Below are 24,041 nucleotides of genomic sequence, written 5' to 3' on the forward strand. Positions count from 1 at the left end.
TTTTTGAGACAACTATTTTGTTCAGCATAGTAGAACAGTCCAGCAACTATGTCTTTAGGGATATTGGGCAAGTCAAACCCCCACAATTATGCTAAACTATGGATTCTTATAGGATAAAAAAACAAAAAGACATAAATATTATTTTTTTTTTCATGAAAATGACTTTGTTAATAAAAAACAAACAGAAATTCCTCTAAAAAACCTTTTCCACAAAACCTCCACAAGCTTTTCAAAGAAAAGTAAAGAACTCTATTAAGTAACAAATGGACAGAAATGAAGTCAAGTAATCATCCAAGTGTAAAACTACCACAAATCACTATCAATAAATAAATGAAACTCAAAATGAACAGAAATTAGAATAAATAGCAGAGTAAAACTGAAAACAAACAAAAATTAACATTAGTAGGGCTGATAACCCCCATGCCTTCTCAAGACCAGAAAATAATTTGCGCTTTACTGAAAACAAAATATGTTTAAATGTTTTCACTTTTTTACTTAAATAAGTAAAAAACTTTTTTTACTCACTTTTTTTGCCTATTTTTTATTTTAATGAATAAATGTCAGTATAGGCATATTAAACTGACAATTAATGGTCATTTTTTTTTCAGTAAAGCCCAAGTCATGTTCTGGTCTTGAGAAGGCGAGGGGGTTGTCATCCCTAGTAATGTTAATTTTTGCTTGTTTTGAGTTTGACTTGGCTTTTTATTAAAATTTCTGTTCATTTTGAGTTTCATTTAATTTTTGATAGCAATTTGTGGTAGTTTTGCGCTTGGAAGATTATTTGACTTTATTTCTGCCTATTTTTGGCTTAATAGAGCTCTTTAATTTTCTTTAAAAACTTAATCTGTGGAAATTTTTTTCAATTAATACAAATATATGACACCATCATTCAGCCATGGGGGGGCTATCCCCCCCCCCTCGGATGGGTGCCCATGGACCGGCGATTAAAGCCTAGGAAAAAAATTATGTAGGTCTGTAAATGAGGCTAAAAAACTCTTATCAAATTCAGGAAAAACAATTATCTATAATTTTCTAGGCTAAGATGGGTCAAAAATCCCAAAAATTTAAGTGTGTGGTACAGACCCCACAAAAATGGATTAAGCATTCCTTTTTTATTGGTTTGAAACTTATACCTTTGAACAAAAAATCAAAAAAAAATAAGAAAAATCTTGATTTAACTGAGAAAAACTGGAAAAACAAGGAAAGAAGTGAAGATAGGCTAGGCCTAAAGGTTCTCCTGCTGAAAAATATATTAACTAGCCTAGGATCATTGTGCATATTATGAAGTAAAAATTATTTTCTTGACATTTTTCCTTATGTGGTGGACTGCTCATACATCTCTACATCCTTCTCGAGTACTAAGGGATCACACCTAGGCTATGACTAAGCCTAGTGCCTTCCCTAGCCTACTGGATAAAGATCAATAACTTAACCCTGTTTAACCAAACAATACAAAAAAGAGTTGAGAAAATAAGCTGAGAGCTAAATCTTTTTCAGCTTTCTTACCTAGTAAAGAAATAAAATTATAAGAAACAGTGATCCTTTCTGGTTTCAACAACAAACAAATACCAATAAATCCAATAATTAAAAATTCAAACGCAATAGATGGCGAAGACGTGTATTCAGTGCTGTCATGAGGTGGCAAAAATAAAAAAACATTTTTCAGCAGAATCACTTTTATGCCAAAATTCAGCTGATGAATATTCGACAATGAACAAAATTATTAGTATCCTATCCACCCATGGGCGTAGGGACGGGGGGCAGCTTCCCCCCCCTAAACCTTCACTTTCACATTAGATATGGCTGAAAAAGCAGATGGTTTGGAAAAAGCAGTTGATAAAACTCACACTATCGACTGCCCCCCTAGACAATATGCTGCCTATACTGCCTACGCGCATGTATCCACCCACCCATACTTTACAAGTTTATTCATCCTATTACAAATCCTGAAAAACCATCATTAGCGGAAGGAAAATCCCGTATGTGCGACTGGACCATCCCTTCACAAAAAGTTTTTATCTTAAGGGTTTAATTGATCTTCACTTAATATCAGGACGAACCCACAAAACTGGGTTGGGTCTTATACCTCAATGATCCATTGCTTCCTTAGCCCTAAAGGTATTATGCTTAATTTGCCGTTGAGGGAACCACTGACGAATTAATTTTCCATTTCCCCATCCTTACCATATATTTTGCCAGCTTTAAGACCTTTCCTTGTCTTACTTTCCCTTTTTATTTTTCATCCTCCAGGAAGAAACTAACGTTGTAGAATATTTCAAGCTGGTGCCTCATCCTTGCTGAATATTCTTACATGAAATTCTTTCTTGTTTCGAGGGTAGCCATCTCACGCTTCTGGCAAATTTGAGACTTAGTTTTCTTTATTCGAAAAAAATAATTTTCAAATTTCCAATTCCTGTTATGGCTTCTAAGAATATTTTTATATCAGACCTTTTCAGTGGTATTGAGTGTTCCTTCAGTTGGACGAATCATAAGATAAAATATTTATTGTTCTCTTGTTTGCGATCTATTAGAAAGTTAGACAAACAAGTTTATTTAATTTGTCAACGAATTATTAAAATAATTTTCATGCTTTTTATTTTGGTGTTTTTTATAGAGTAATTTATTGACTTGGAAATTTTTATAGCTAATAATTCTCATATTCACAATTTTCAGTTTATCGGAAGTTTAAGAGAAGTAACTAAACACTAGAGTCAATCAAGGTAATAATATTGAAGGCAATAATATTTTGAAAATGAAACAAAACCTCTGCAAAACAAATACAAAAACATCACGTTAAAATTACCTTCTAAATTCACTACGAACATAAGCTGACAGCATAAGCTTTCTAGTTTGTCTTTGAGAGCTGCAATGAAAGGGGGCTGTATACCTTTTCTTTCATCTATAGTATGGCTTTGAAAGGTTCGACGGCGAATTTTCTACCAGAATCGTTCACTCATAACTTTGAAATAATGCCCGTAAAGGTGGGTTTGATTAAAGTTAACCATTTTATGGGCTGGTGTGTCATAGAGAAGAAATAAAGATCGATTCCTCTACCACATTGTTGATGTAGAAATGAAAAATGAGAGTTCAAGGGAGACACTATATAGGATGATGCTTAGAACATCAGCTTCATCAGATGACCTTCAACTGATTCAGTTTGAATAGGGTTCGTCAGGAAATATATAATCCAATATACAAGCTCCATGGCAGTTCATGTGTAGGGGCTTTAGTTCACCTAATTCATCATGAATCTTCGGTATAGAACATTATTGAATGCTTTTCAAGGTCTGGGTAAGCGCTATCTATTTGGGAGCCATTTGCATTTATTTGTTCCAAATTCCTACTGTATGTAGCAACTGAATTTCTGTTGTGTGTCCATGAAAGTAATCCAACTATTTATTTTTGAGTATCTCTTTTATTCAAGTTCTTTAAGAACGAGATCAAAGAACCAAGGTTTTTTAGGTTATGTAAACGACACTTATTTTCCGACAGTTTGATGGTTGTTCACGTTGCCCTGACTAAAGAGGGGTTTCACAATAGTAATTGTCCACATTTTTGGGAGCTGACTGGTTTAAAGTCACTGACTGTTTCTATTCCGTAGCTGTAGGACGATTTTGGACATACACAAGTCCCTCCTCTCTCCTTAATGCTGAAAGGGCAATCCTATAGGCAATCCTTCCTTAATGCTGGAAGGGCAATATCATAGGCAGCGCAATAGCGCTGCCTAAGTAAAAAGCGATGCGGGCACAATGTATTTTTTTCTGGCCAAGGCAGAAGTATAGAAGCAATTGTCGTAGAAAACTTCGAAAGGCGCTCTATATTCGATTGGAAACTGAAAGTTTTAATGCCATTTTTTAAGAGTCAAAGGTGATCGGAGGGCAATCAGCCCTCATGCCCATTTTTTCCCCAAACACATCCAATCAAAACTTTGGGAGACCTATTTCGTTCAACATATTTGAAAGGTCCATTAATCATGTCTTTGAGGATGACAGCCCCCATGGTCCTTAGAGCAAGGGCTATAATTTACACTAAATGCCCATTATTAAAATATAAGATTTCTATGGAAGGAATGGTCTTACAAACTTTGGAGGGGGAATCATTAAGTTAGAAGTTCTAGTGCCCTTTTTAAAAGTAAAAAGTGATCTGAGGATGAATAACCCCCTCCCCACGTCCTCTTTTCCCCATATGCATCTGATATAAATTTTGAGAAAGCGATTTTGTTCAAAATAGTCTAAAAATAGTCTAGCTCCCTTTTAAGAATAAAAAATGATGGAAGGCAAATAGCCCCCTCCCCCGTCCCTATCCGTATGCCGTATTTTCCTCAAACGTATCTGATCGAAATTGTGAGATAGCTATATTGTTCAAAATAGTACAAAGAACACATAACAATTCTTTCAGGGTCGACACCCCCCTAGGGCCGGGGGTTGAGGGTTGTCAGTCATGCCCCGGGTGCATTTAAGGTTTTTACCTAATGGGTGGTCGTATAAACTTCTAATATAAATCATTTGATTGTTCGTTATAGTGCCCTATTTAAGATTAAAATCTGATTTGTTGTTAACCAGCCTCCACCCCCCCCCCGCTAATTATTTTCCCAAAGCACGTACAAATAGAATGTTGAGGCAGCTATTTTGTTCATCATTGTTGAAAAGTCAATTAACTATACCTTTGCGATGTCAACCCGCACAGCCCCGAGGGCAAAGGCTGTAAGTTAGGCAACTTATTCATTGTTTACATATAGTATATGTAATAGAGAAAGGTGGGTATGTATTAACTTTACTTTCCAAAAAGACAAAGGTCACTCATATGAGCCTTTTGAAGAATGGCGAGGGGAGTGTGAAAATAACCAGAACGCGTTATGTGCATACGGTTTGTCAAAATAGCTCAGGACTCAGGACTGACTGAGTATATTAATTTGGAAATTTCAGGAAACGATAAGGGAGATGATCAATTGAACGAAAAGACAATATTGCATGCGACTGCTACTGCTACTACTACTACTTCAACTACAACTGCTTCTACCGCTACTGCTACTACTACCTCTGTTACTACTACTAGTACAACCAATACTACCAGTAAAACAACTGCTTATATAGCAAGTACTACAAAGGCTGAGAATATTGAAATGAACATCAGATGAAACGTTGACGGGAAAGTTGAACTGAATCAAAACATACTCTATGCATACAGATTGTAGATACAGGCGTTTCAGCAATATTTTTAGAACGGCTTACCATATCAAGATGAAACTTCTTGGGCATCATGAATTGGATCTTCAACTGATGAAAAGCAACATACACTTGTTGCTATTGCTATTAATACTGCTGTTACTAATGTTATTACTGCTACTAATACAGCACTATTTTTGCTATTACTGTTAACAACTACTTCAATTGCAAGTACTTGTTAGGCTAAGAGCACTAAGATGGAAATTTCAAGAAGTATATGAATATGCAGGTTATCAAAAGGACACATCGACGATGTCATAGCAATGGTTAATTGTATTAAGTAGAAACTTCCAGGACTAGATAAGAGGTATTTTAAACTGACCAAAAGTGATCAAATTTTGAACTAGCCAGAAGGCACTGTGTGTATACTTTTAATACTCCTACTACGATTACCGTAATTAATGGCGCTAAGGGTATTAAGGTGAAACGTTTAGTAAATGTTTAGGGAGAGTTTCAATTTAACGAAAATATTATAGGAATGCAGGTTTTCAAATGGGTATTTAAGTAATATTATAGGGAGCGCTGCTGCGTTATAGCTAGCAATACCATTGAAACTTTCAGAGAAGCTAATTCCATTGAAAATTAAAAGTTCTAGTGCCCTTTTTAAGAAGCAAAAGTGATTAGACGGCAAGCAGACCTCTTCCCAAGTCCATTAATTTTCCAATCACATCCAATCAAAATTTTGAGACAACCATTTTGTTCAGCATAACTGAAGGTCCAGTAACGGTGTCTGTAGGGATACTGGGTATGCCGATCTCCACAGTTATGTAATCTGTCCATTATGCCTTAAAACTAAATATTGCTATGAAACTAAAACAAAAGGCACTGTGTGTATGCTGGTTGCCAATAAGGATAAAATTTGTCCGCGTATTGACACCCGGCAGTTTGGTAACTTAAGGAAAACTTCCACCACCCATTACCTTGTGCACTTAATGCATACCATCGTAAGTAACCTTGATAAACCCAATGGTTGGCTGAACCTTGTCTTAGTTGATTTTCAAAAAGCTTTTGACCTGGTTGACCACACCACCCTAATTCGTTCGCTCCTGGTTAACTTTAAACTTGATCCTCTGTTAGTAAATATTGTTATATCGTTTCTTTCAAATAGATCCCAAGTTGTTAAATACAAAAATATTTTCTCTAACCCCCTCCCTATATATTGTGGAATTCCTCAAGGAACCTTATTGGTACCACTTTTATTTCTAGTCATGATTAATGATATTGGTAAGGAGTTCCCCCATAGGTGGAAATACGTGGATGACTTGACGATCCTCGAAGCATGTCACAGGAATACTAAAAGTGACCCCCTTGAAATTCTAACCCACATTTTGGATGAACCTAAGAACCTAAATATGAAAGTAAATTCCACTAAATCAAATATAATTACGATAAATTTCTTGAAATCTATTCCCGCCTTCCTTGACCCTATACCCCAAGATATTTCTGTGTCTTCCTTTAAATTACTTGGGGTTACAATTTCTTCTAATTTAAAGTGGGATATCCACGTGAAAGATACTGTCCGTAGAGCTAATGCGTCCATGTCTCTCCTTAAGCTCTTGAATAAATTTAATATCCCCCCATCCCATTCTTTAAGGATTTATACTTCCTTTGTCCGCCCGCATCTTGAATATGCTTGTCCAGTTTGGCATCCTGGCATCTCGCGCGATGAATCAGATAAAATTGAATATATTCAAAAAAAGAGCCCTATAAATAATTTTTGTAGGAGCTTTGGCACAATACTCATTCTTTCTAAAAAAGGCCAAGTTGCGAACTCTTGAACACAGGAGAGGAACGTTGTGCCTCCGTTTTGCAAAAAATACAATAATAAACCTTCACACGGAAAACATTTCCCCTATAAGATACTCCCCATCCAGACACCGCCTGCCACGTACTGTATCTGAACCCATCCCTATCTTGTCCCCCAACCGTTTTTTAACCACCAGATATGAAAAAACCTGTATCCCTTCATTACTTATAAAATAAACCACAAGTTTTTTTTTTTTTTTTTTTTTTTTTTTTTTTTTCTGGTGATACCGATGCTGGTGTCCGTTTGGCTCTTCCGTTCCCTCCCCTTGTTATACAATCTGTTTTAAACCTTTTTAACATTATTTTTATCTCAATTTTTTTTTTGGTTTTGTTTTATTTTTTGCATTTTTAACTTTTTTAAATTTTACACTTTTTATTATACTAATTAATTGCTTTTCATTTATGATATTGTTGTTTTTGGCATTGTTTAGCCAGTTTTTTAGTTGTTGTGCTATTTATGTCTTTTTTTATTATATGACCCCGGAATGCGAATTCGGCCCTTCGGGGCTTGTGATAGCCATTTTATGAAATAAATATCTTATCTATATTATCATAAGACATCTCAGCAATATTCGAAGAACAACTGAGGATATTAAGTTGAAACTTGTCGGGCTATTGCTATTACTACTTCTGTTACGAATTAACTAAATCAAAACAGTGTAAATGTATCCAGGTTGTCAAAGAGCATAGATAGAATTTTTTGGGAAACCGAAAATATAAAAAATAAAAATTCTTTTTTGATGAAATTAATTCAAAAAACTTTTTACACAAAATAAGTTTTTCAAAGAAAAGTAAAGGACTCTATTAAACCAAAAATGAGCAAAAAATAAAATCAAATAATCTACAAAGCGTGAAACTACCACAAATCAGCATCGATAAATAAATGAAACCCAAACGAGCAGAAATTACAATAAATAACCGAGTCAAACACAAAACGAGCAGAAATCAACATGAGTAGGGCTCAAAACCCCTATGCCTTCCCAAGGCCAGAACATAATCTGCACTTTACTGAAAAATATAAGTGTTTTTACTTTCGTAATTTTAATAAAGCAAATAATATTAACATTTTGATTACTAAATATCAGTATATGTATATTAAACTAACAATTCACATTCATTTGTATTTTTTCATTAAAGTTCTAATTATGGTTTGGTATTTGGAAGGAATAGGGGTTATGAGCCCTACTCAGGTCAATTTCTGCTCGCTTTCAGTTTGACTCGATTATTTGTTTTAATTTCTGTTCTTTTTGGGTTGCATTTATTTATCGATGCTGATTTGAGGTAGTTTCACGCTTGGTAGATTATTTAATTTTATTTTTTGCTCATTTTTGGTTTAATGGAGTTCTTTACTTTTCTTTGAGAGACTCATTTCGTGAAAAAAGTTTTTTAAATTAATTTCTGTTTGTTTTATACTGAAGTATTCTTTTCAGGGAAAAAGAAAATAATATTCTAAATATTTTCTTTTTTTAAGACTTTATAGTTTGGCCTGCTATTTGTCTGCTGCAGAAAAATTTTCAGCAATTTTGACAACATACACCCTTTTAAAAATCTGAACACAAATAGTAGTGTTTAATTTAGTTTCATACCTCCTCTAGTTGACTTGAAATAGAAAACTTGATACCATTCGTAAAAAAAAAAAATCTGTTTACTTTCTTTGATAGCTTAGATACACTTTGATAGCTTCAATACGAAGTGCCCTGGTCTAAAAAAAAAAAAAATAATAACAATACATTGTACCCAGATCGATCTTTACTATAAAAATGTCAAGCCTTCCAACCACTTTTGACAATTAAAAAGGGCACTAGCCCTTTCAATTTCCAATCGAACGAGCCCTATTGAGTTGCTACGGCAACGCTTTCCATAAACACCTTATATGCACCCAGGGCATAACTTCCAACCCTTTCTCTGAGGGCTGTGAGGGGGTTGTCATCCTCAAAGACCTAATTTCCAGAACTTTCAAATACGTTAAACAACACGGCGATCTCAAAATTTTGATGGGTTGTGTTTGGGAAAATGGTGGGGGTGAGTGGGGTGTTAGTTGCCCTTCAATTACTTTAGAATATTAAAAGGGCACTATCCCTTTCAAATTCCAATCAAATGAGCAATTTTGAAGTTTCTACTACAAAACTTTCTATAAAAGCCTTGTTTGCCGCCAGGGAATAACTTACCGCCTTTGCCCTGAGGGTTGAGGGGGGGGGGAGGGGTCTCAACCTCAAAGACCAAATTCCCACAACTTTCAACTACGATGAACAAAACGTAGATCAAAAAAATTTGATTGGATGTGCTTGGGAAAATGGTGGGTGTGAGAGGGGGGTTAGTTGCTCTTTAATAACTTTTGACTATTAAGAAGGGCTTTATCCGTTTCAATTTCAAATCGAATGATCCCTTTTTGAAGTTTCTACGACAACTCTTTCTATAAAATCCTCATATGCCCCCATGACATAGCTTACAACCCTTGCCCTTAGGGCTCTGGGGGGGGTGTAATTCACAAAGACATAATTTCCAAAACTTTCAACTACGTGGAAAAAAATAGCTATCTCAAAATCTTGATTGTATCTGTTTGGGGAAATCGTGGGCGTGAGAGGGGGATTGGTTGCCCTCCAATTACTTTCGAGTATTAAAAAGGGTACTAGCCATTTCAATTTTCAATCGAATAAGCCATTTTTGAAGTTTCTACGACAACACTTTCTATAAGAACCTTATATACCCCCAGAGATAACTTACAACCTTTGCCCTGAGTGCTGGGGGGATGTCATCCTTAAAGACCTAATTTCCAGAACTTTCAACTACGTTAAACAAAATGGCTATCTAAAAATTTGATTGGATGTGTTTGGGAAAAAGGTGGGTGTCAGAGGGGGGTTAGTTGTCCTCCAATAACTTTCGACTACTAAAAAGGGCACTAGCCCCTTGAATTTCCAATCGAATGCACCCTTTTTCAAGTTTCTGTGACAACACTTTCTATAAAAACCTTATATGCCCCAGAGCATAACTTACAACCCTTGCCTTGTGGGCTGGGGGGGTGTCCTCCTCAGAAACATAATTTCTGTCTGGAACTCAACTACCCTGAACAAAATGGCTATCTCAAAATTTGGATTGGATGTGTTTCGGGAAATGGTGAGCGTGGAAGGGGTGTTAGCGTGGAAGGGATATATATATTTATATATAGTCTTATCTTAGGAAAATGAGTTTTAAGGGCAATTAGAAGGACAATATTTTGAATGGTGTTAAATGAGGAATTAGGTTTTCCCCCAAGAAAAGTTTTAAATTTTGAGCAGTTGTTTTTTTTATTCATATCACTTTGGAAGTATGTCATGAATTTTGAAGGCTACATTAGATTTTGATTTTTTCAGTGCAATATTTAACTCATTGGCGAAAAAAGACAAAGCGAATAAATTCCAGCCTATTCTTCTAAGGCTATACAGTAGTGGTTTTAAATTCTGTTTGTGGCAGTGCCGGTGCGTTGTATGTTTCCTAGTAGATTCTTGCAAAATCAATTTGTCAGGCATTCTATTTTTTCTTATCGCTAGTTTCTAGTCGGTTATCATAAAAGGCTAAATAGATGATTATCTGATTAGATCCTTTTTGTTCCTTTGGTATAACTTTTGCCAAAAAAGGAAGGAATTTTGTCTTTGGTTCATTTTCTCACAGGCTGGCTACAAATTTTTAACAGCATATATATTTAGTAGAATGGATTTTATGCTTAATTTTTTAAGCATATATATATACATATATATATATATATATATATATATATATATATATATATATATATATATATATATATATATATATATATATATATATATATATATATATATATATATATATATATATATATATATATATATATATATATATATATATATATATATATATATATATATATATATATATATATATATATATATATATATATATATATATATATATATATATATATATATATATATATAGGCCTAGCAGGTCTTTTTTTTTAGTCAGGGAAATTATTTCTCAATATGTGTGTTTGTAGTCTTATATTGGTTTTTCATTTAACAAGGATAAGAGTAGAATACTTGTGTTTGACTGATGTACCTATCAACCATCCACCAATTCTTTTTGGGTTGCTAATCAGGTTTTTATTATGTCTAGTACTGCTGCTTACATAGGCGTCCCAGTTTGGCATTAGATTAAATGCATTTATTTTGGTCTTGTTGAGGCTTTTTTTTGCAAAGCAATCCACACCATAGGGAAGGACAATATAGACAATAAATTATGGCTTAACCATTTTTTTACATGTACTTATTTGTATGTTATCCTGCAGATTTTGTCATTACCTCCCTGCACATTATGTATATATGTCCAATTAAGTGGGGATAAACAGCTCTCTATTCTTATTATTATATTATTGTAAATATCTTTGTATTCAACTATCTAGGGTCAGTAGTTCTAGAGAAACATGAAAGTAAGGAGCAATTGCCTTTTATTTCCCCATTATTGAAATTCAGAATGAATTTTTAAGCTTGTGTCTTCCAACTCATGACCTTTAGCCATTATTTTCTTAAAGTAAATTTAATTGTTTTGATCCCTTTGGTTTAGAATATTTGCTTAATATTTTTCTTTCCTATTTTGGCAAATATTTTTTGTTTTTTTTGCTCCATTTCATCATCCATTCATTTATAGCTGCTTTGTAACATAGTCTTATCTTAGGTAAGTGAGTTTTAAGTGCAATTAGAAGGACAATATTTTGAGCAGTGTTGAGATAGAAATTAGGTTTTCCCCCAAGAAAAGTTTTAAATTTGAGCAGTTCTTTTTTTATTCATATCACTACATGTATGTGTCATGAATTTTCAAGGATGCAGTAGATTTTGATTTTTACAGTGCAAAATTTAACTCACTGGCAAAAAAAGACAAAGTGAATAAACTCCAGCCTATTCGTCTAGGGCTATACATTAGTGGTTTTAAACTCTCTTTGTGACAATGCTGGTGTGTTGTATGTTTCCTAGTAGATTCTTTCAAAATCAATTTGTCAGGTATTCTGTTTTTTTGTCACTAGTTTCTAGTTGGTTATCATTAAAGGCTAAATATATTATTATCTGAATGGATTGTTTTTTGTTCCTTTGGTATAACGTTTGCCTAAAAAGGAAGGAATTTTTTCTTTGGTTCATTTTCTCACAAGGTGGCTACAGATTTACAACAGCATTTATATTTATCATAATGGATTTTACATTTAAACATTTGTTCTGATTGTGGTTCTTGTTTAACCTGGCACTGATTAGGAAGCCAGGCTAAGTCAGAATCATCCTTAAAACCTGTATCTGGTGGTTTTAATGTCAGTAGCATTTATCTGAGTGTAGCTCTGATCTTAAGGTGATTTCAAAACCATTTCTTTTTTATATTTATGCTTCATTATGAAGGGATGAAATGTTTTTCAATTCTAAGTTGCAAACTTTCCAAGAATCTTTACAGTGTTTTTAGTATTTGTAATTTTATGCAAAAACTACAGGTTGGTAAAAATATTCCATAAGCAGCAGGCAGTGCTGTACTCTGAAATTTAAAACTCTTATGTGTTTTATTTTTGGAAATCACAGTAGCCTAGGCCTAGACAAATTAAAAGATAAACAAAGCATAGAGCCTTGGTAAACTTTTTAGACATTTAAGCAGCAGATTTATAGTATAAGAACTTTACTTAGTGGAAGCTGATGGCTGCATTGAAGGCAGGTTTCTGCCATTGCAATTGTTAAAAAGCATGGGCTTTATGTCCTTAGCATCAGAATTGGGCAATCCTAGATTATAATCATACATTCTTAGGAACATAAACTAGCAGGACTGTTCTCATTCAGCACTTTCCAAGTAGGCAACTGTGACACCCTCTCCTCTAATAAGTCCATATATAGCCCTGGACTGTATGCAAAACTTGTGACTGAAACACTAGGTAAAACTGCAGGTGGATCTTTCTTCTGGAGAGAACATGCCAGCCTAATAAAATAGAAGAGTATAAATTCACAACCACTCCAGATCATAAGGAGACATGTAAGAAAACAATTCTTACTTCATAATATGCAAAATAATCCTTGTTAACATATTTTCCAGGGGGAGAACCTTTATCCTCACTATTTTCCTTGTTTTTCCAGTTTTTCAATATTTTGCCTATTCTCCAAGTCTTGAAAATTGTTTGTAAAACAAACACCCAAGACCCGTCTTGCTAATCTAACCTAAATTAAATCAATATTAGCCTATTTCTATCTTTTTGGTAGATGGCAGTGCTGGTGTTTAACTTTCATATATGGAATATTTGAAAACAGATAAATGCGGTCAAATTTGTTTATTTTTCACAATTTTGTTAAAAAGAAATTGTACAACAGTGAAAGAAGTGATGATGAAGGCTCTCCCCCTGGAAAATATGTTAACTAGGATTATTATGCATACTAAGAAGTAAAAATTGTTTTCTTAACATGTCTCCTTATGACCTGGAGTGGTTGTAAATTTATACCAATAGAAGCAGTAGGCTGTACCATTAGATTCCTTATTTTATGCCCTTTCTAAAATCATGGTCAGGTTTCTGAAAATGTAGCCCCCCCCCTTCATTGAACTGGATATATCCTTAGGATTCTAGAAAAATCAAAATTATTGTTTTCTTGCTGTATAACAAACAATGTGCATTTGATGATCAGAGTTTTATGTTTCCTTCTGTTGTTATCTCATTTCAAAGTCATATTGGTACTTGCTAATTATTCAGAACACACTCAAGAATTTTAATATGTAGATCTGTAAAAACCAGTTTCATACTTGGGTGACAGAATGCATTGAAGTATTTAGACAGTGTGAAGTTAGAAAACATTTCTTACTTCATAATATGCAGAATAATTGTATCTAACACATTTTGCATGCATACCCCTATACTTTAAATTCAGATCAAGAACTTGAGTGTGTTCTGAATAATTAACAAGTACTGTCATTTCTGGTAAGCAAATATCCACAATTATGTGCAATCAGGTGAAACTGAGTTTTATTTTCTCTAGAGTCCAGCTACCTGTTATATGATTCATTAGAAGATGAAAAATAAAAAATGATATAAGCCTAGGGAAGGAAACAGGTTAAGAAAACAATTCATTTTTCATAACATGCAGAAAAATTATAGCTGACACATTTTGCACGCAACCTCACTATACTTCACCCCAACCCCCCTAATGTGCAAATATTTAGCCCAAATTATGTATTTCCCATGCATTCTGCCACTTCTCACTTGTTTTTCTGGTTCTTGTTTTGTCACAGCTGATTCAACTCACAGGTACATTGGGTTGAAACAAGAGAGACACATTGGGAGAATAGATGTGAAATACATAATTTGGCCTATATATTTCCACATTAGGAGGGGAGGGGGGTTATAAAGTATAGCAGGGCTGCATGCAAAATGTGCTATCATCAATTATCCTACATATTATGGAGTATCAATTGTTTTCTTAACATGTTTCCTTCTCTACAGGTCCTTCTCTTGGCTTATACAAAAAAAAATATATATATTTATGGTTTTGGACTATATAGAACCATCAGGTGGCAGGGTGAGTATATTGCCAGAAAATCAACAAAAAAATTTGGAAAGAACATAGAACAAACTAGGCCCTAGGCTATAAAACAATAGTTACCTAATGTTGAGGGTTTGCCATTTTTCTGTTGATTTCTCACTAACAGTTGGCTCATAAAGCTAACTTGAAAAAAAAAGATTCAGCAAACTTATAAATGTAGCCAAGGGTCTTGCCTGGCCTTATTAGGAGGGTGAAGATGTGTAGCAACTACAAAGACATTAGTTATCATATTTCAAGGGCGCCAGAAGGAAATTTCCAAGGGGGGGGAGGGCAAATGCCAAAATATCAGTGGTGGCTGGGTGACAAGAAATATATTTCAGGATTTTTTTTTAGGTTGGAATATATTTATTTTTAAATACTTTTAGGAAAATACTCAAACAAAAATAGCAATCAAATTGCATGAAAAATAAAATAAAATACAGTAAAATTTAAGCTGCAAGAATTCCTGCCAAATGGATCAATTTGTTTAATCAATAATATATTTAATTATTATGCATTTAATCTTAAAAGAAAATCAAACTCAAACCAAAATTACAGAAATATTGCTTCCGTAGATTATAACAGATGTAGACTTGTCTTTATGCAATTTCCTACACCTTAGAATAGTTTACAGAAGGAGTAGAGATACTAAAAAGAAAATATCCTACCTGAACAAATAACACTTTTTGATTTTATAACAGTCATGTAAAATGTACCTGTTTCACAACAAGACAATTCTCCCCCTTGAACTTAAATCCCTTATATGTTCAGACATTAAAAAAAAAGAAAGAAATTACAATAGGGAAAGAAAACAAATTATTTCATATTTCAATGATATATGTTTGGATTTTGGTGGGTAATACAACAGTTTGTGGTATTGATCTATAAGTACAGAGCAACCCGGCTCAATAGTAACCAAAACTTGAAAAAACTGTATTTTGATACCAATTTATATATCAAAGGAATTGGCTTATTATGCTGATTCCTAATATATAAGTTTCATTAAGTTTAGTTTTGTCCACCAAAAGCTACAAGGCGGAAAAAATTTGGCGGAGGGGGAAAAACTCCCTCGAAGTCATATAATTTTGATGAAAATCACACCATCAGATTCAGCGTATCAAAGAACCCTACTTTAGAGGTTTCAAGCTCATATCTGCAAAAATGTGGAATTTTGTAATTTTGCCAGAAGGAAGATTTTCCCTAGGGGTGATCATATCAACCCAGTGGACCTAGACAGTCGAGAGAGGGTTCATTCTAATGGAAATGAAAGGTTCTATGGCCTTTTTTAAGTGACCAAAATGATTGGAGGGCAACTAGGCCCTCTCCCATGTCATCTTGTTCTGGGTTAAATTTTTGCCAGGATTGAATTATCCAGAGGATATTTCTGTGGGGAGGGCGATTTTTCTGTGGAGGTGGAGCCAGGTATCCTAGCGCTATTAAAAAAAACGATCAGATATTAAATAAAAAAAAACAGCTTTTTTCAACTGAAAGTAAGGAGCGACATTAAAATTTAAAACAAACAGAAATTATTACGTATATGAGAGGGGGGGTTTCCCCCTCCTCAACACCTCGCTCTTTACGCTAAAGTTCAAATTTTGTCCCAGTTCTTTAAAAACAACTCCTGAAACTGAAGGGTCTGGTAATAATAAAAATAATTATCTTTTTTAGACTTTAGTAAAAACTGGTGTGTCAAGAGCGAGGTATTGAGGGGGGGGGGAGGGCAACCCCTCTCATATTATTAATAATTTCTGTTCGTTTTAAGTTTTAATGTTGCTCCTGGATTTTGGTTAAAAAAAATTTTTTTAATGAAGCTTAGAGATAAACATTTTTCTAAAGGCAATTGAAAAAGTAATTAATTAAAAATTGCACAAAACAATAGCCTACTTACAAAAACTAAAATATGAACTCCCAGCATTCAGCTCTGTTGAGCAATGACAAAGCGTTGGACAGACATTTTAGACAATATCGACTGTTTTTTTAACTTGGTTATCAAACACTAAAATATTTAATGCCTTTAGATTCATTTTTTTCTCATAAAATTTAACGCATTATCTAAGTAGTTTTTTTTTAAAGTAATACATCAAAACTATGATTAAAAAATCAAATGAAAACTTTTAATTCAATATTTTTAATTGAATTTGAATACCAAAAACCAGTATATTTGACACCTTTATACTTCATATTTGTAAAAAATAAATCTTTTTCAAACTGACAACTAGATATATACAATCACTCCTCGAAAAATAAATAAATGGCAATAAAATACAAAAAGCGTATCCGCTCAAGGGGAAAATACAAATATTCCCAGCATTCCGTTCAGGGGAGACATTTCTGATTATAGGGGCTTCATTTATCAGCTCATGGGTACTCTGGCAATACAAGCAAAAGTTTACGGCATATTTTTTTTTTTTACCGAAATCGCCCCTTATCAAGTTGTTTTCCTTGTGTTTTCTTTAATTATACAAACTTTCTTGGGTACTAATAACAGCACTAATTACTAATAAACAAATATATATTTCAGATCACCATAAAGAACTGATTCTTTGATTGAATGTTACCAATAATTAGGCTCCTACACTTTCATTATAGAGTCAAAATCTATTGGCAGGCAATCAACAATGGGGCAACACACATTTTTCTTTTGTTTTTACATATTCTGCTTTGTTTCTTTTGGTTTCCTTATAATTACTTTATAGTCCCAAATTTCCAGGAAGGACATGCCCCTCTGCCGGCGCCCATGTCATATTTGGAAAGAACACTGAGTGAAGAATCATTGCATATTTTTTCCATCTGATTTCTGTTCTATCAGTAAAATCTTAACCAGAGAATGCCTACCTTACTATCTATTCATATGTAATAATCCACAAATATTTTGAATAAAGTTACCTAAACCAACATAAAAAAACATTTCTGGGGCAATTCAGTCATTCAATAAAGCAATTATTTCTAGATGTTCAAGTTTTACTTACATATGCCTAACCTCCTTATTTGGAGAATTCTAGGCCCCAAATTACTGAACCTATAGACAACATTAGCATATCTACAAAAAGACATGCTTTCATTATATTTGAAATTTTAGACATGGTGAAAAGTTTTAAGAACTGGCAGAGACAAATAAGAAAAGCTATGCTTATTTAAATTAAAATCCTGTGAGAAAGGCTGGTTTGAATTTGAGAGTTGCAGTTCAGTTTCTGAGAATACTTGGTTGGGTGCAGTTTTACCAAGAGTCATGGTTCAAAACACCAAGAATGATCTGTTATGTGAAGGGGCTGTAGACTGCATTTGTCATCCTGCTCCTCTGTTTTTATAAATTTGTACCCTGCCTCATTCTACCTAGTATCTCTAGTGCATTACTTTTCCTGTGTTGTCTTCTCTTGCTACCTTTTGGGCTCTTTTTTTTCACGCAGACATTAAGGGTATTTGGAAGTGTTCCTAGAATTAGGCAAAATTTTGTCCAAGCTGCCTCTCTGGACTGCCAAAGACGCCTTGTATTCACAATTTAGATTTTATATTTAAGTCTCTGTAGTCTAGGCAAGAAATGAAGGGTAGTGGAAGCAGTTTACTGGTGAAAGCACCTTAATTTTTTTTTATTGAGCGTCACTATGTCAAGACCAAAGGTCAACTGAGATATTAGAAATAGAAAGTCCAGCATGGACAAAGGGCGTATCCAGAACTTCATTCGGAGGGGGACATTTTTTTAGGGAGAGAGGGTTACAAAAGATCTATAAAAAACACATCAAAAATTCGTTTTTTATGCATTTTTGTTGCGTTTTACGAGTCTGACAATTTTTTTTTTTTGGGGGGGGGGCTTAACCCAGACCCCTTTGGATACAGCCTTTATATGGACCAATTGTAGTGGACCTGTTAGCAGTGTTATTGTTAAAATATTATTGACAACAATATATTGTGTATAAAAATTGTTGTTTAACTAGTTATCTTGATTTTAGGTTTGGTAATGATCATAAATTTATCATTATGACAGAAAAGCAGACAGTGTTAGTTACTGGTGCCTCTGGTTTGCTTGGAAGATCTGTTGTTTCTGAGTTAGAAAAATATAGTGATTTTACCATAATCAAATGTGCTTTTTCCAGGTAAGCTGCTTCTTCACTCTTTGGGACAGTTTATTTTCTAAGAATCTTCTTTTATGTTCATGCCATCACATGGATTTCGGTGTAATACCAGTCATGGCAATAAACAGTAAAAATAAAAAAGATTCTTATCAATAGAAAAAAAAAACACTTATAAAAGTCTGAATATCAATGCTGGCCTATATATTGAGAAAATTCACTTTTTATGCTGATCATAAAGATGAAAAAATCTTCAATTTTGTGTATTGTGTTAAAAGAATAATATGAAAATGTTCACAAAAATTTTGAATTCAACTTGTTTTAGAACCCAAGAGCAGAGTTTTGAGCCCCTATTTACAACAATACACGATATTATTTGTTTTGGGTAAAACTATCATGGGCCTGTTTCTTTTTTATGGTTGATCTTTCCGAACTAGTTTCTGTAGAAGAGCAGGACTTCTAAAGTTTGTTAATAAAACTTGTTTGTTGTACCATTATCTATTTTAAGCCATACCGTATATATATGATACTAGTAATAATGCTTTAAGACTATTGTAACACCAAGCTGCCAGTTGTAAACAACTGCATTTGCTCCTTTTCACCTCAACTTATTCAAAACCTCTCTCTGTACTGCCTCCCATGACGTTCAAGGTTTTGATTGCTGCTTTTTGCTTGGTTATAGATGGATGATCAAAAACACAAACTAATTTATCCTTTTCCATCAATGAAACTTAACCTAGTCATCTTAACCTTTGTTTTATTATACCTACAAAGGGGGATATATCTAAATGAGCCTTTATTCTCGAAGCCATCTTAACCTTTGTTTCATTTTAGCCCTTGAAAGCTGGAGGCATCTAAAAAAGCCCTTATTCTCAAAGCCATCTTAACATTTGTTTTGTTATAGCTCTAGAAAGGTTGGTGCATCTAAACAAGCCCTGATTCTCAAAGTAATCTTAACCATTATTACATTATAGCCCTAGAAAGGGGAATGCATCTAAATAATCCCTTGTCCTTAAAAAAAAAGCCTACTGCCAATGACGCAGTAGGCCTTATACACTTTTACAATAAGGGAAGGGGGCAGTAGCCACACTCTTGTTTGTAGTGATTTTCGTTCTGTTCGTTTTGTGTTTCATTTATTCTTTAATAGTAATTTCTGGTCGTTTTGAGTTTGAATTAAAAATATATTTTTATTTTTTCTTTTCTTAAGTTTAATATGGCCTTTGCTTTTCTTTTCTTTTTTTGAGTCTTTTTTAATTTTTATATTTAAAAATCTAAGTTCAAATGAAAGTTTAAGTTTAAATGAAAATAAAACTGCATTCTGAAGTTATGATTGGGTGCAATATTATGGAACTAAACGAAGCTGATTAGACAAAAAATAATCGTATTGCCATATTAACTGCTGGTGCAGCTTTATTCATTTCAATCATTAATGGGAATTCTGTCCCTTAGGATAAGGGACGGATATGTCAAGATGAACTTGCTAAATGAGAAAGATATTCAAGAGACATTGCAACAATTTAGACCATGTGCGATCATCCATTGTGCAGCAGAACGGTTCCCAAATAAGGTTGAAGAAAACCTGGAAGAGGTGAAGAAACTTAATGTTAGAGCTGCAGAAATTTTAGCAGTAGAAGCTGGTATGAATTCCTAGAGTTTTTCTCTATTATTGATCGTTTTCTGAATTTTCATCAAATTAAGTATAAATCAAGAATGAAATTAACTTTTTTGAGTTTTTTTCTGCTTCAAATTTAAAACAGTCAAATATATTTTCGACACCATTTCAAAGAGATTCTTCCGTTTTGGCACAAGTACCCAAACAAGAAATTTTACAAGTGTGTGCCTGATTCCGTCAAATCCCCCTCCCAACCCAGGAAAAACTTCTGACAACCTCTTTTTCAAGCGTAGGGTAGTGTGGCTCAAATTGTTTTTACGGCACTATTTTATGCAGCCAGAGAGATGAATTGCTAGTATTGTTTTGAAACATTTAACAAGGAATTTTGGCAATTACAGGCGTGAAGTCCCTAGAAGAAAAACTTCTGATAGCCTTTTGTGTCAACGTTGAGAAATGGGAGGCCGGTTTTTACTTCAGGTAACTGCGGTATAAAGCGGGGAAAATAATTCTTGCTAGTTTTGAATTCTTGTTGTAATTCAATCAGATTGGAAGAAATAATTGTCAGAAATGGAAAAAAGCCAATTTTCATGTGTTGTGGTAAATGCTGCGAATGCATCACATATTCCCAAAATGAGGAAGCAGTCTTTCTGGGGATGACATTATGTAGAATACCAATCTAATACACTTTTGGAGCTGGATTCAATCGTTAGTCAAATATGAATAATTCTAAAAATGATTTTTTCAAGAAGTTTTGAGTTATTTTTCTATTTCTTTTGGACTATAGATGAGAAAAGTTTAGGAGTGACGAATTCGTTTTTTATTTTCACTTTCCATTTTGCTTACAATTTAAATTCACTTCCCCTCAAATTGACTTTGAAAAATTTTATTTATTTGTGAGACTCGATTTCTTCTATGTATATTTTTTATTACATTTTTTTTGTCATACATAAAAAAAAAACGCTCATGTTTTAGGATAACTTGAATTTCTTTGATTTTAAATCTCCATTTCTTCTTATCTCTTTTTGTTTGACTTTCACTTACCCTTAAAAATAATTTAAAATTAACGTTTTTTGGAAACAAGCCTTCTTCTTTAGACATTTTTTTTCCAATCATTTTTAATTAGTATCTCAAAATTTTAATAAAGTTTTGTTTTTATAATATGATGAATTATTAGACACTTTTCTACTATATAAAGTTAAAAAAAAACAAAAAAACTCATAGCTTACAATGTATCTGCGTTTTTGGGAATTTCCTATGGAGAAAATCGGTTTCCCCGAAACTTTTAAGTTCCAAAAAGCGAGCAATTTCGTCTATTTTTTGTGAAATTTCATCAAAACATTTTGGGTTAGTCATGAAAACTGTACCCGTTGGCGCAATTTCGCCTAACTACGCATTTGAACATGGTTACGCATTGTAACCATGTTTATCTGGTTTTTATTTTAGGTATCTTTTTGCCTAAGTAAAAATTTGAAAATAATGGGGTTATCCATGTTTATCTGGTTTTAAGTTTTGAAATTAAGACTAAAAAACCATTCACAAACACCAGTGCTGTCCAACAGGACAGAAACAGTTGACAAAAAAGTCTCGTATATTTTCCTAGTAATGTTAAATAAAGCAATTGGAAAAAGAAGAAGCCTAGAATAAAGAGAAGGAAATTTTTAGTAGTTGATAAATAGGTAATTACCCCACATTAGGTTTTGATGTTCTGCATCTAGAAGATTCATTACAATTTACTTTTTTTTGTTCAGTTTTTGTATTCCTTTCTGATAAAAGACACAAAGGAGAATTTTTGTTGAACTTCGTTGACTTTTTAATTTATTAATTAAAAAAAACTTTCCGAAAACAAACTTTCCGAAAAAAAAAAACTTTAACCACAAACAAGAGTTTGGGTATGACTTTCTTCTCTCACTGTAGAAATCTAAAACCTACTGCGTCATTGGCGCTTTACTGAAAACCAATTTTATGACAAATGTTTTCTTTTGTACTTAATATTAAAATAAACATTAAAGTTTTAGTAACATTTTGAACTGCTGAGCTTTCAGTAATTAATATCATTATACATCAAATATTCAGTTTAATTTATTAGCTCTTTTTAAAGTCGTTAAAGACGAATATAGTTTCCCTAAAAACAAGTGTTTGGATACTGCCTCCTTTCCTAACTGTAAATAAAAACCAAAACCCTACTGTCTCATTCGCTTAACTGAAAACGGATTATATTACAAATATTTTCTTTTCCAGCTCATACAGCATTGAAAATAAAAATACAATTACAATGAAATAAATTCTTGAACTGATGGATCTTTCAACAATTAATATCATTATACATCAAATATTCAATTTGATGCTGTTTATACTTTCCGAGACTGTTCAAGACGCATATAGTTTTCAGTAAAGCGCCAATGACGCAGTAGGTTTTAGACTTTTACAGTGAGAGGAGGTCATACCCAAACTCTTGTTTGTGGTGATTTTTGTTCGTTTCAAGCTCGATTTGCATATTCAATTTAAGTTTCACTCGTTTTGAGATTTATTTATTAATTTACATTAATATCTATTGTATGTTTGTTTGCATTGATAGTTTATTTAATTTATGTTCGTTTTAAGTTTCATTTATAGTTCAATAGGAAAATATTTTCTTTCCTTTTAAGCTTGATTTTCAAATTCAATCTAAGTATTACTCGCTTTAAGATCTATTTATTCATGTATATTATTACTTGTGGTATGTTTTTGCTATGATTGTTTATTTAATTTCTGTTTGTTTTGGGTTTCATTTATTCTTTAATAGTAATTTCTGGTCGTTTTGATTTTTAATTTATAAAGGTATTTTTATTTGATTATCTTAATTTTAAAATTTCCTTTAATTTTCGTATAAAAACTTATTTTTCGGAATTTTTTTTTAAATTAATTTTTGTTCTTTTTTGATTGCAAAAAATTTCAAGTTTTTAAAAATTCCTTGTTTCAAAATCAAACTTAAAAAAAAAATCAAATATTCATAAAAATATCAAAACTGATATCAAAGTAACAATATCAAAATGAAAAAATGTGTTTGTGTCAACCTCTGATTTTTTATTATCTTATGTTTTAAATATTTTAAACAAAATTGCTGTCTCAAAATTTTTACCGGATGGGTTTGGGGAAAAAGGGCATGGGGGACTAGATTAAGCTTCGGTCTCTTTTGAGTCTTTAAAAGTGAACTAGAACTTTTTATTTTCAATCAAATGATCCCTCTATGAAGCTTATACGAGTATCCCTTCTATAAGAACCATATATATCCCCAGAGTATAAATTACAAAGCCTGTCCCTGGGCCCTGGGGGGTTGTGTTGACCCTGGAGTTATAATATCTGATGGTTGAACTATTTTTAACAAAACGGTCACCTGACATTTTATCGGATGGGTTTATCCATACGATACACCCAAAGGCGTGGAGGGCGGGAGGGGCTAGTTGCCCTCTGATCTTTTTTCACTCTGAGAAAATGAACTACAACTTTTAATTTCAATTCAAATAAACCCTCTCTTAAGTTTATCCAAGCATACCATCCATATGAACCATATATGCCCCCAGAGCAATACTTAAAACGCCTGCCCCGGCCCTGGGGGGGAGGTTGTGTCAACACTGGAGTTTTCTTATCTGACCTTTGAACTATTTTTAACGAAATGTCCATACGTAAAGGAGTTTTTGTTATATGATCTTTGAACTATTTTTAACAAAATAACTACCTCAGATTCTTTATCAGATATATTTGGGGAAAAGAGGCTTGGGGGGCCAGTTTACCTTTGATCACTTTTGAC

The 24,041-nt window shown here is 33.3% G+C and overlaps 2 protein-coding genes across 10 annotated transcripts in view; one reads left to right on the plus strand and one right to left on the minus strand.

Annotated features, from left to right (window-relative positions):
* Window positions 1–2,343, minus strand: part of LRP1 (LDL receptor protein 1) — a 654,607-nt gene extending 652,264 nt beyond the window's left edge. Inside the window, 2 exon segments of the mRNA XM_089105022.1 lie at window positions 1,507–1,628; window positions 2,312–2,343. Of these exon segments, the coding sequence (XP_088961148.1) occupies window positions 1,507–1,628; window positions 2,312–2,343 (154 nt within the window).
* LOC148940604 (methionine adenosyltransferase 2 subunit beta-like) overlaps window positions 1–24,041 on the plus strand; it is a 297,990-nt gene that overhangs the window by 230,194 nt on the left and 43,755 nt on the right. Inside the window, exons 1-3 of one of the 9 annotated variants that reach the window (XM_089105443.1) lie at window positions 10,494–10,533; window positions 18,523–18,666; window positions 20,092–20,279. The exons of 3 other annotated variants lie outside the window; for them this stretch is intronic. In XM_089105443.1, the coding sequence (XP_088961569.1) occupies window positions 10,496–10,533; window positions 18,523–18,666; window positions 20,092–20,279 (370 nt within the window). In that variant the 5' untranslated portion in view covers window positions 10,494–10,495. Of the gene's footprint in view, window positions 1–10,493; window positions 10,534–11,975; window positions 12,044–12,239; window positions 12,381–12,563; window positions 12,650–13,281; window positions 13,446–18,522; window positions 18,667–20,091; window positions 20,280–24,041 lie in introns of those variants that run through there. 5 more of the 9 variants (XM_089105442.1, XM_089105445.1, XM_089105441.1 and 2 more) reach the window with 5 other exon arrangements.

This window comes from Artemia sp. Qi Xiang Cuo, chromosome 19 (genome assembly GCF_049724085.1).
Source record: "Artemia sp. Qi Xiang Cuo chromosome 19, ASM4972408v1, whole genome shotgun sequence".
NCBI classification, from domain to species: domain Eukaryota; kingdom Metazoa; phylum Arthropoda; class Branchiopoda; order Anostraca; family Artemiidae; genus Artemia; species Artemia sp. Qi Xiang Cuo.